Source organism: Carcharodon carcharias, chromosome 10 (assembly GCF_017639515.1).
Source record: "Carcharodon carcharias isolate sCarCar2 chromosome 10, sCarCar2.pri, whole genome shotgun sequence".
Taxonomy (NCBI): Eukaryota; Metazoa; Chordata; class Chondrichthyes; order Lamniformes; family Lamnidae; genus Carcharodon; species Carcharodon carcharias.
Genome location: NC_054476.1, coordinates 53,495,842 through 53,508,810, shown reverse-complemented (window position 1 = coordinate 53,508,810; position 12,969 = coordinate 53,495,842). Strand labels below are relative to the sequence as shown.

The 12,969-nt window shown below is 42.0% G+C and overlaps 1 protein-coding gene and 1 long non-coding RNA gene across 9 annotated transcripts in view; one reads left to right on the top strand and one right to left on the bottom strand.

The window, feature by feature from the left end:
* Positions 1–4,736, bottom strand: part of LOC121283054 — a 40,520-nt gene extending 35,784 nt beyond the window's left edge. Inside the window, exons 1-2 of the long non-coding RNA XR_005944179.1 lie at positions 4,657–4,736; positions 3,393–3,470 (exon numbers count right to left, since the gene is read on the bottom strand). This is a non-coding gene — a long non-coding RNA (uncharacterized LOC121283054). The remainder of the gene's footprint in view (positions 1–3,392; positions 3,471–4,656) is intronic.
* The window catches only part of mob2a (MOB kinase activator 2a), a 238,938-nt gene that overhangs the window by 206,704 nt on the left and 19,265 nt on the right, over positions 1–12,969 (top strand). For all 8 annotated transcript variants that reach the window (XM_041197043.1, XM_041197048.1, XM_041197042.1 and 5 more), the window contains 2 exons: positions 324–484; positions 4,054–4,147. In XM_041197043.1, coding sequence (XP_041052977.1) covers positions 324–484; positions 4,054–4,147 — 255 coding nt within the window. The remainder of the gene's footprint in view (positions 1–323; positions 485–4,053; positions 4,148–12,969) is intronic.

The window sequence follows — 12,969 nt, the reverse complement described above, 5'->3', positions numbered from 1 at the left end:
GTATATAACCTTTCCATTTGAATTATGATAAAGCAGGAAGTGGGAAAGGGAAAACTGGTCTTAGCATAGTGTGATTATTGTTTGGTGTTTTCTGGGAATGGGATATTATCTTGGTTGGCATCGCTCCCCATTCCCATGCTCATTTTGTTTTCCTTTAGATTTCATTGTCTTGCGCAACACTGTGTAGCATGTTGAATTTCCTTTATGATATTTATGTAAATGGTATGAATGCTTGAGACTACACACTAAATGGTACACATTGTCAAATTGAAACTTGTCCAATCTAGTCCCATTCAACTGCTCTTTTGTTTGTTTTCTTATAGGAAGTCAAAGACTAAACCAAACGGTAAAAAAACAGCAGCAGAGGAGAAGAAATTATATCTGGAGCCTGAATATACCAAAGCAAGAATAACAGATTTCAACTTTAAAGAGCTGGTGACTTTGCCACGTGAAATTGACCTGAATGAATGGCTAGCTAGCAATAGTAAGTTCCTATTCAGTAAGATACTAATATATTTTTAATACTAATACATTTTTAAGTCTTACTCCATGTTAACAAAAGTGAAGAAGAGTGGGCGAAGGCTTGTGTGGAACATAAACATAGGAAGGGACCAGTTGGGCTGAATGGGCTGTTTCTGTGCTGTACATCTTATATAAGTAAGCTGGATTATAATCAGAAAACAAACAAGGTTGTCCTTCATGATAACCCTCCTGTGCAGCAAAACAGCTCATGGTGCTTTTGTGCTGGACCCTATTTTTAACATCAAAAGAAAAACTGTATAGCTAGAGCAGTATAGCATGTTGAACTCCAGCATTGCATGTGATCCTGACCTGCTTGGCAAGCAAATTCCAGCATTTTTAACCATTTATATTATTTAGTTTTAGCCTATTGCCTTGCACTGCACAGAAACCCAGTTCACAAGAATGACAGTAAAGTTGTAATGTTCTATAACTAAGGTATAATACATCGGTACAGTTGTTACTTGAAGCTCAAATTACTTCAGAGCAGCCAAATCTCACAATTCCTTCATAATCTTGTAAACGTCCAACTGGTGATGCACATTTTACAATGTGGATCACAAGTCTTTATCTAAATCAATCTCTTCCTCGTGCACCAGCTGAAAAAATTGGTGATTCAGGTGCTGTTCTGTAGCAATTGTTTCATAATCTTGTTCCATCCACTCAATATTTGCAATGCAGAAAAAAATCTGAATATAATGAGATCCATACAGTCGGATCTTCTCCTAATGGAGTTTGATCCCTGGTTTGCTGATCAGTGATAGTGCATCTGCAGTTATGCAGAAGAAAATCAACTTAAGAATGTAAGAAATAGGAGCCTGAGTAGACCAAACGACTCATTGGGCCTGCTCAACAATTAGTATGATCATTTCTGATCTTCAATTTAACTCCACTTTCCATCTCTCACTCCATATCACACGACTCTTGAGTCCAAAAATTTGTCAATCTCTACCCTAAATATATTCAATGATGGAGCAGCCACAACCTTCGGGGGTACAGAATTCCAAAGATTCACAACTGTTGGAGTGAAGAAATTCTTCCTCCTCTCAGTCCTAAATGATTGGCCCCTTATCTTGAGATTCTGGGCCCTTCTTCCCCAACTAGGGGAATAACTTCTGTGGCTCTTCTGCCTTGTCAAGACTTTTCAGAATCTTGTATGTTTCAATGAGAGTGCCTCTCATTCTTCTAGACTCCAATAATATAAGCCCAATTTATTCAGCCTCTTATCATTGGACAATACATTCATCCCAAGGATCAATCTAGTGAACCTAAGTGGTACTGCCTCCAATACAATAAATCCTTCCTTAAACATGGAGACCAAACCTGTGCACAATATTCCAAGTGTGGTCTCACGAAAGCCCTGTACAATTGTAGCAAGACTTCTTGCACTCAATCCCTTTCAAGTAACACTCCACACAAAGGCCAATGTGCCATTTGCCTTTCTAATTGCTTGCTGTATCTGCATGCTAACCTTGTGTTCCTTGTATGAGTATACTCAACTCTTTCTGAACATCAACATTTCCAAGTTTTGTGTCATTTTTTTAAAAAAAACTTTGCTAGTGTAAACACCAATGTTAAGAATTTCACACTTCCCCACATTATACTCCATCTGCCATCTTGCTGCCCACTCACTTAACCTGACTGTATGCCTTTGCAGATTCTTTGTGTCTTCCTCACAGCTTGCATTCCCACCACCCCTAGCTTTATATCATCAGCAAACTTGGATTTTTTTTTTTATTTATTCATTCATAGGATGTGGGTGTCACTGGCTAGGCCAGCATTTATTGCCTTTGAGAAGGTGGCGGTGAGCTGCCTTCTTGAACTGCTGCAGTCCATGTAAGGTAGGTACACCCACAGTGCTGTTAGCAGTGGAATTCTAGGATTTTAATCCAGCAACACTGAAGGAATAGTGATATACTTCTAAGCCAGGATGGTGTGAGAGTTGGAGAGGAACGTGCAGGTGGTGGTGGTCCCGTGTATTTGCTGCCCTTGTCCTTCTAGGTCATGGGTTTGGAATATGCTATCAAAGGAGCCTTAGCGAGTTGCTGCATTGCATCCTGTAGATGGTATACACTGCTGCCGCTGTGCGTTGGTGATGGAGGGAGTGAATGTTGAAGGTAGTTGGCAGGGTGCTAATCAAGTGGGCTGTATTGTCCTGGGTTGTGTCAAGCTTCTTGAGTGTTGTTGGAGCTGCACTCATCCAGGCAAGTGGAGAGTATTCCATGACACTCCTGTCTTATGCCTTGTATCTGGACGACAAGCTTTTGGGAGTCAGGAGAGAGCTACTCGCTGCAGAATTCCTAGCCTCTGACCTTCTCTTATAGCCACAGTATTTATATGGCTGGTCCAGTTTAGTTTCTGGTTAAGGGAAACCCCACGATGATAGTGGGGGGATTCAGCAATGGTAATTCCCTTGATTGTCAAGGGGAAATCGTTAGGTTCTGTCTTGTTGGTGATGGTCATTGCCTGTCACTTGTGTGACGCGAATGTTACTTGACAGTTAGCCCAAGCCTGAATATTGTCTCAGATCTTGCTGCATATGGACATGGACTGCTGCTTCTTCTGCTGCTCTTTGTCATCAATATAGATTGTAAATAGCTAAGGCCTCAGCACTTAGCTTGGGGACACTGCACTAGTTACAACCTGCCAACTTCAAAATGCCCCAATTATCCCTACTATTCATTCCTGTCCATTAACCAATCCTCTATCAAGCTGATGTATTGCCCCCTGCTCCATGGGCTTTTTCCTTGGTATTAATCTTTTGTGTGGCACTTTATCAAATGCCTTTTGGAAATTTTTCAACACAATTTCACTATTGTTAAATCATGTTGACCAGTGTTTCCATCCTGAAGGTGTAAGAAAATTGTGCTTACCTCTGCTGCTGGTGATTGCGTTGTCTGGTGACTGACTATTCACAGGCTCACATGCATCATTGCCACGTAGTTTCCGTACTGGAGATGTCCAGCACCATACAGCAAAGCGTTGAAACCATCAGGACAAAGGGAAGAAAATTGGCAAGGGAAAATTACCTATGTGAGCACACTGTAGTAATATTCACAGTATCAACACAACTTTACAGTGCAGGAGCCCATTGTATACCCAAAGTGCCCATCTATTCCTCCTTTCCCTACCAGCTTTTACATTTTTTTTACCCCTTCCCTAAATTACACTTTCTGATTCAATTTTCATTAAAATATCTGGCCTCAGACATAATTTTTAAAGCTAGAATTTGTGAAAATGGTATTCAGTAGTTTGTTTATGTTTTGGAGTTAAACGTGAAAGAACTTGCATCTTGTACAAACTTCTAACCTGTTTGCAATGCCATCTGTTGCTCATTGGAGACATTTGACTATTTCACATCAATTAGTAGGTAATGATGAAAGCTTAAAACATGATCATTGATTGGCTAAACACATTTTTATTGCTTTGAATATAATGCATCTTCTATTGACTTACAATCATTTTTGGTAAATTCTGTAATGCCAAACATAAATGTCATCATGTAACATTTTACTTTTCCTCTTGATTCTTTAGCAACAACATTCTTCAACCATATAAACCTACAGTACAGCACCATCTCTGAGTTCTGCACTGGAGATACATGTCAAACGATGACTGTGTGTAATACGTAAGTGTAATGTGTGTCAGGAACAGACTATAATGTCCATTGAAATATTTGTATAAGTGTTGGCACTCAAAAAATCTCTCATATCTGAATGAATATTTAATGACATCACATGTCTTTGCCTTCCAATTAGCTGAAGTACTATTTATTTCACATTATTTAAATTTAAAATCATATGATGACATAATGGAAAGATAGCAGTAGATGCTAGCATTAACTTGGCACTGGCCAAACCTTTGATATTACAATTATTTTTCAATACAATAATTGGTTAATTATGATTCTGTGCATATGGTGAGATAAATTTGGAGTAATACATTAGGAAAAGGACCCATAAGGCTCTGCATCTTATGAATGTTAACTTCTGTAACTTCTGGGCTCTTTCCTTGGTATTAATCTTTTGTGTGGCACTTTATCAAATGCCTTTCGGAAATTTTTCAACACAATTTCACTATTGTAAAATCATGTTGACCAGTGTTTCCATCCTGAAGGTGTGTAAAAATTGTGCTTACCTCTGCTGCTGGTGATTGCATTGTCTGGTGACTGACTATTCACAGGTTCACATGCATCATTGCCACGTAGTTTCCGTACTGGAGATGTCCAGCACCATACACCAGCAAAGCGTTGAAACCATCAGGACAAAGGGAAGAAAATCAATTATGTCAGTCTCTAGTAGTTTATATCCATATTTATATTTTCAAAAAATAACTTTAAAACAGTTATTGTAAATGTTGAATTGAGATTTAGCATTATCTTTGCTGGAGTAAGATTCATTGTAATACAATGGCTGATTACACAAAAGGGGAGTTACTCCCAAATGTTCTGACTTAGCAGCCACAAAAAGGACAAAATTAGTCTGCGATTTTAAAAGTAAACATTAACTTGAACTACTTAATGCAATGCTTGTAATTGACAGAAAATGTGGACGTTTTGTCACAGTTGTCTCTTAACTGCACGAAACATGACACGGTGCCTATGTGTGATGATAGTGCCTGTGTGTGACGATAGTTATGGCCTTTGATGGGACTTTTGAACGAAATGAATTGAATTGCTTAAAGCAATAAATTAGCTCAGTACTTCCTGCTGTCATGGTCCATACAATTTCCGTTATTTCTTTGTGGTTACAGCTATTTGTGATTGCAACAGTCCCATTTATTTTCATCCCCCAATCTCATCAACAGCAGTTGAATTTAGTTTTGTGACTGAGTATCTTTGGAACATCATTATATTGATGATTGCAGGACTGTGACAAAAGTACCAAAATATTAATTTAGCCAATGTAACAGCATTTGCTTTACCATGAACCTTTAGCTCTTGGTTTGTTACTTTCTAGGATGTACTTACTAAGAGTGCTTTGTTTTGTACAATATTCTAGAATTTTCATCTTGAACACAATTTAGCTAACAGGCACCTTACTTTGCCATTTGGTGTAATGGCTGCAGTTTTCCCAAAGCAGGATCAAAACTCGGAAGAGGGTGTGTATTCATGTTGGAGTGAGTGTGATAACTTAATACATTTTTGTAACAGCATAGATCATAATCATAAGCTTTTTTCCTTTGAATCATATTAAGGTTGTCTTACAGCTGCATTTGACAATTGATGTAGCGTTAGATTTTTGTAAAGCAAGAAGAAAAATATCATGGCCTGAAGTTATTGTGCAAGCTGTTGCCTAACACCTGATATGAGGGAGAAAAAATGCTAATTCTTCCTTAATCCATTGAGTGCTAGGAAATTCATTCCATACTTGCGTTATCCAGCTGTATATATTGTTATATTTTCTTAAGCAGTGAATAGATTATCCTCCTTACTCCAGCTCTGCATCTGCATCTTTATCTACATTCTTTCCTATTGTGCATCATACCCTCTCTGATTTCATGTATATGAGTTGAATCTACAGTTCCTTGATCCCTTCTCACTAATTTTCTGAGCACCCAACATTTCTTTCTGGCCCGATATTGGTGAACATTGTAAATGGCCCCATTTCTTAAGGTACTACCCTATCCCTTTCAAAACCATGATCATTAGGCGCATGCGAAAACAAATTCTCAACCAGAACTTGAATATTGATGAAAAGAGAAACATGTAGCCAAAGTTTTCAGTCTTGCACTCACTTGGACAAATGCAAGAATGCCAAATCTCAGACATTCACAACAATTTTATACTACAGGAGATTAGGGTTGCTGATTGATTGGCAAGTCATCTCTGGCCAAGGTGTTGCCATGGAGAAAGCAATGGGAAAAAAAGCAATGGGAAACATTTGGCTCCTGATGCTTCCAGATAATTCTGGGCGCAAGGCTGGAATATATTCCTTTTGTTCGCAGAGAATAGGTCCCTGTATGATGAATGTATGTTGCTGCTTGCAAGTGTAAATGAGTCAAATTACAAGTTCAAACCGATGATCTTAAATTGGTTGTTAGTGCAACTATTAGTGCACTTGGGATTGTTCAGCCAATGCTGCACAATTGTGGAATCATATTTAAAAGTAGATGTTTTGATTTTGGTTTTGCAAGCATGGACTGGATGAACATGGTCTGTACTCAGCCTGTTACGAACAGCTGGAGGAACATGTTGTTTGATTTGATCAGCCAATCATTAGGATGTATGGCCTGCATTGCTGGCATCACACCAACACTGAAACTCATACATTGTTGCTCAGTTGTGTGGCAGGCAAGACTGTCTTTTTGGACTGACAACAGCATCCTGGTAGTGGGAAGTTTTTTTTCATTTGTTCACAGGATGTGGGCTTTGCTGGCTGGGCCAGCATTTATTGCTCATCCCCAGTTGCCCTTGACGTGGTGGTGAGCTGCCTTCTCAAACCGTAGCGGTCTATGTGGTGTAGGTACACACACTTCTGTTAGGAAGGGAGTTCCAGGATTTTGACCCAGCGACAATGTAGGATGGCAATATATTTCCAAGTCAGGGTGATGAGTGACTTGAAGAGGAACTTCTAGGTGGTGGTGTTCCCATCGATCTGCTGTCCTTGTCCTTCTAGATAGTAGTGGTCGAGGGTTTGGAAGATGCTGTTGAAGGAGCCTTGGTGAATTCTTGTAGTGCATCTTGTAGATGGTACACACTGCTGCTACTGTGCGTCGGTGGTGGAGGGAGTGAATGTTTGTGGATGTGGTGCCAATCAAGCAGACTGCTTTGTCCTGGACAGTGTCCAGCTGCTTCAGTGTTGTGCGAGCTGCACTCATCCAGGTAAGTGTGGAGTATTCCATCACATTCCTGACTTGTGCATTGTAGATGGTGGACAGGTTTTGGGGAGTCAGGAGGCGGGTTACTTGTCGCACAATTTCTAGCCTTTGAACTGCTCTTAGAGCCACAGTATTTCTAGTCCAGTTCTGTTTCTGATCAATGGTAACCCCCCAGGATGTTGATAGTGAGGGGGATTCAGTGATGGTAATGCCATTGAACATCAAGGGACAATGGTTGGATTATCTCTTGTTGGAGATGGTCATTGCCTGACACTTGTGTGGCGTGGATGTTACTTGTAACTTGTCAGCCCAAGCCTGGATATTGTCCAGGTCTCGCTGCATTTGGATATGGACTGCTTCACTATCTGAGGAGTCGCGAGTGGTGCTGAACATTGCGCAATCATCAGCGAGCATCCCCACTTCTGACCTTATGATGGAAGGAAGGACATTGATGAAGCAACTGAAGATGCTTAAGCCTAGGACACTACCCTGAGGAACTCTTGTAGTGATGATCTGGAGCTGAGATGACTGACCTCCAACAACCACAACCATCTTTCTTTGTGCCAGGTATGACTCCAACCAATGGAGAGTTTTCCCCCTGATTCCCATTGACTGTAGTTTTGCCAGGGCTCCTTGATGCCACATTCGGTCAAATACAGCCTTGATGTCAAGGGCAGTCACTGTCACCTCACCTCGGGAGTTCAGCTTTGTCTATGTTTGAACCAAGGCTGTAAAGAGGTCAGGAGCTGAGTGGCCCTGGCAGAACCCAAACTGGGCATCAATGAGCAGGTTATTGCTAAGCAAGTGCCGCTGGATAGTACTGTTGATGACCCCTTCCAATACTTTACTGATGGTCGAGAGTAGACTGACGGGGCGGTAATTGGCCGGTTTGATTTGTCCTGTTTTTTGTGTACAGGACATGTCTGGGCAATTTTCCACATAGCCAGGTAGATGCCAGTGTTGTAGCTGTATTGGAACAGCTTGGGTAAGGGCGCGGCAAGTTCTGGAGCACAGGTCTTCAGTACTATTGCTGGAATGTTGTCAGGACCCATAGCCTTTGCCGTATCCAGTGCCTTCAGCCGTTTCTTGACATCATGTGGAGTGAATTGAATTGGCTGAAGATTGGCATCTGTGATGCTGGGGACTTCTGGAGGAGGCCGAGATGGATCAATCACTTGGCACTTCTGGCTGAAGATTGTTGCGAATGCTTCAGCCTTATCTTTTGCACTGCTGTGCTGGGCTCCTCCATCATTGAGGATGGGGATATGCGTGGAGCCACCTCCTTCAGTGAGTTGTTTGATTGTCCACCACCATTCACGACTGGATGTGGCAAGACTGCAGAGCTTAGGTTTGGTCCGTTGGTTGTGGGATAGCTTAGCTCTATCACTAGCTGCTTGGCACACAAGTAGTCCTGTTTTATAGCTTCACCAGGTTGACACCTCATTTTTAGGTATGCCTGGTGATGCTCCTGGCATGCCTTCCTGCCCTCTTCATTGAACCAAGTGCTGCTTACGTTGCAACTGCACAGTAGCAGCATGAACCAGCTCTCTTAACCTGCTCAAATTTTTTAGATACTTTGGCTTTCCAGGGTAATTTGAAGTAGATTGGGCATGTTTCAGGTCCAAAAGTGGCAACCTTTGGCCCATTTGCAAGTTTGCGTGATACACAGCAAACAGTTATCTGACTGTTGTCCTGCAGGATATCTTTGATGTGCTTTACTTCTGCATGGAGCTTGCACGGTGAGCAAATGGCTAGTGCAGTGCTTCCCAGACTTTTTTTTTCAACATGACCACGTTTCAATGACTCTGGCTTTGTGTGACTCTGGAGTTAAAAACTTGGTGGGGTGGTGTGGGGGAGCACCTTAGAGGTGTAGAGCATTGTTGAGCAGTGGGGTGGAGGTTAAAATTGCTTGCAGGAGAAAGGAAAAACCCATCTGTTTACAGGCTATGGTTGTAGCAGCAGTCGGCCTCGGAGAACAGACTACTAAGCCACATCCACTGATAGAAAAAAAGCGCAAGCATTTAAAGGGCTGCAGCACAGGGCCCTATTTACAGCCCTGATGAGGCCAATCTTAATGTGCTTCATTCTGTGTTTAGATTCACTTTTGAGATGAAGCAGTCTAATGTGCATCCTTTCTTCGACATGCTAGATGTGAAATCTGCTAATGGCATTCTTCACTTCTATCTACTGCAAGCCTGCTTTCGCCGGTCAATGTATAAATTGCAATTCATTTGGTCCAGGCACTGTAAGATTGACCTTATCAGCAATCTTGTAAATAGAGACCTAACCATTTGCTGACCTTGCATTTTTTTGTCTAACATGCTTGAGCCCTGCACTTAATCGTACTCTCTATTCCTATGTCTCTACCTTCTGGTCTATGCCCGCCCCCTTTAGCCATACGGTAAGTCCTGACTTCAAGTTGCTTGCTTAACATCATTTCGTTTAAATATTGTTTATTCTTTTGGGCCCATATTTCTGAATTGCACCATCATTTTTGTTTTTACATCATTTGCATTCTGACCCCAACCCCCCAACTGCACTGCACTCTGGACCAGCTGCTGTCCTGTTCTGATGTCCAAGCCATCATGCCATCACCAGAGGCCAAAGCTGTAGGGAGAGAGTGAGTCCTAAGATACAGGTGCAGGAGCACAGGAATCAGAGGTTCAGCCAGGACAGTCACTGCCACTCAGAGCGGTGCCCTGGCGGACTTGGACAGGAAGCTGCTGATTGCCTGTCGGGTGAAGAATTGTGACTAACCCGAGATTGGATGGGTGGGCAAAGGAGGAAGCGCCTCCCACTCAATCCCCAACCATTCACCCCCACACCTCCAGGACAAGGCCTTGGCCTCCTGCAGACTGTCAGGAAGGGGTCTAGGCTCCGGGCCCAGGTGCAGCCTGGACTGTTGAAGGGTCATTCGGACTTGAAACGTTGACTGTATTCCTCTCCGCAGATGCTGCCAGACCTGCTGAGCTTTTTCAGGTACTTTTGATTTTGTTTTAGCTGTGTTAGTCAGTTTGGGTGATTTTTGTGTTAGCTAATTTGAATTATACAATATTTCTGTTATATTCAGTGATTTTATTTTGCAAGTTATCCCAGCTAGGAGTGCACACTGCTGAACATGCACGGTACAGTATTTTGTTAGGAAATAGCGTTTAAGTAAGTCATGTGTATTTGGGTGTGTTAAGAATAAGATATATCATTAAGTTTGTTTAATTTGTATTTCTGTATTTGCTTGTTAAGAAACAGTGAAGTTGAGTTTTATTTTCACTTTAAAAGTTGCCTGCATTTTAATGAAGATTTTATGGCTCTTGAAGGAGCATAAAACAAACATGAGTAGAATAAAACTGTGCTGTTACGTGGCAACAGGAGGCCCCACAGAGACAGAGTAAACCAGAAAAGCAGTTTCAGTTCAGTTGGCGCCTGAATTCCAGAGAGGCTGGACAACAAAGGGACAGATAGCACATCTCATAGATTCATTGACATCTGCAGCACAGAAGGATGCCATTCGGCCCATCGTGTCCACATCAGTCAACAAAGACCTACACTAATCCCATTCTCCAGCGCTTGGCCCATAGCCCTGGAGGCTATGGCAACGCAAGTGAATATCTAAATGCTTTTTAAATGTTATGAAAGTTTCTGACTCAACCACCCTTTCAGGGAGTGAGTTTCAGATTCCCACCACCCCCTGGATGAAAAAAAATTCTCCTCAACTCCCCTTTTAGTCTTCTACCTCTTACCTTAAATCTGTGCCCCATAGTTATTGCCCCCTCTACGAATGGAAAAAGTACCTTCCTATCTGCTATTCTATGCCCCTCAAAATGTTAAACACCTCTAACAGGTCCCCTCTCAACCTTCGTTGCTCTAAGGAAAACAACCCCAGCCTATCTGATCTTTCCTCATCGCTCAGACCCTCCAGCCTAGGCAGCATCCTGGTAAATCTCTTCTGCACCATCTCCAGTGCAATCACATCCTTCCTATAATGTGGTGATCAGAACTGCGCGCAGTACTCCAGTTGTGGCCTAACCAACATTTTATACAGTTCCAGCATAACTCCCCTGCTCTTGTATTCTGTGTCTTGGCTAATAAAGGCAAGAATCACATATGCCTTCTTAACTACCTTATCTACCTGCCCTGCTACCTATCCTAAATCTAACTGAGTTATGGTCACTTTCTCCAAAATGCTCTCCTACTTGATATGCCTTCCACCTGCCTGAGTTCATTTCCAAATATTAGGTCCAGAACTGGCCCCCTCCTTTGTTGGGCTTTCTACACACTGGCTAAAAAGGTTCTCCTGGATGCAACTTAAGAATTTTGCTCCCTCCCTACCTTGCACACTAAAACTACCCTAGTTAAAATTGGGTAGTTAAAATCCCCTACTATTATTGCCCTATTATTCTCACACTTCTCTTGAAATTTGACTACATATTTGATCCTCTATCTCTCCCTGACTGGGGGTCTGTAGTACACACCCAACAGCATGTTTGCCCCTTTTGTATTTTTTACTTCCCAAGCTAAAGTTGAAGCCAGCTGCCAGGAGAAGCTGGACAGGAGAGGAAACTGCAGAAGCAGTTTCCAGAAAGTCCCCAAGCTCAGGGGAGTGGAACAGGAAAGGTCCCAAAAGGACAGTCAAGTCAGAGGACAGGAATCTGTAAAAGGTCTTGTTTTGTGGAAGTGAAGGTAAGGAGCAGAGCAGAAGGCTTCAAGCTTAAAGAGAAGAAAGCTGCAGGGTGCAGATTTAAAGCAATAGTGTGCGAGAAGCCAGATGGTCCAAGGGGATAGCCGACGGCCTGTAACTCTTCACTCTGGGCATATGAGGCAGTGGTATTCTGTTTGCACAGCTGAGCATTTGAGAGAGACAGCGTGTTGGAAGGTTAAATGCACATGGCGATTCAGGGGGAGGAGCATCAAAAGGAAAGTTCAAAACCGTGGAGGTGAACCCTTGTGGAAGGCATCTGAGAGAAAACATCGGTTTGGGAGAAGATTCCAAAGCAAGTTCTTAGAGAGTAGAAATTGTAAACCCTCGTGTGAAAGATGGAGTTCAGTGAGACTGGTTGGCTCACGGTGTGACAAGCGCCTGGGGGGGAGTTGATGAGAGATCCATAGCATCTGTTTGGGGTGGCATCTGTCACTTGATTTCAGAGTGTGGTATGTCTGACCACAGGCCACTTATTAGTTTACATTGACTGTGTACTTAATGTGAACATTAAAGCATAAGATAGCTCTTGTAACTTGTGTTATCCTTATGAACCTGTATATATCTGTGAAGGTATAGTTGTGGATGAAGAATTCTTGTAATATAATTCACCTTGTTTAATAAATGTTTTATCCTTTTGCTAAAAGCTCATTGCTGACTCCTGTGACTCTATTCAGTAGCCACTCTCCACATATCTAAACAAGAAAATAAAAGTTAGGGTCTATGAAGCCGGGTTCCACCCTGAGATTTGGCTTGTCCAGTAGTAACATCAGCTGGGATCATAACAATTTCAACTTGTACATTGCTTTTTTTCTGGGCAAGAAACGTTCAAAGGAATCTAATTCTGGTTTTAACATTGATTTCTATGGAAACCCATGATTCACTTAAAGTTGTTTCACTTAAGTTCCTGACTTTCAGGAACGCAACCATAACTTTAA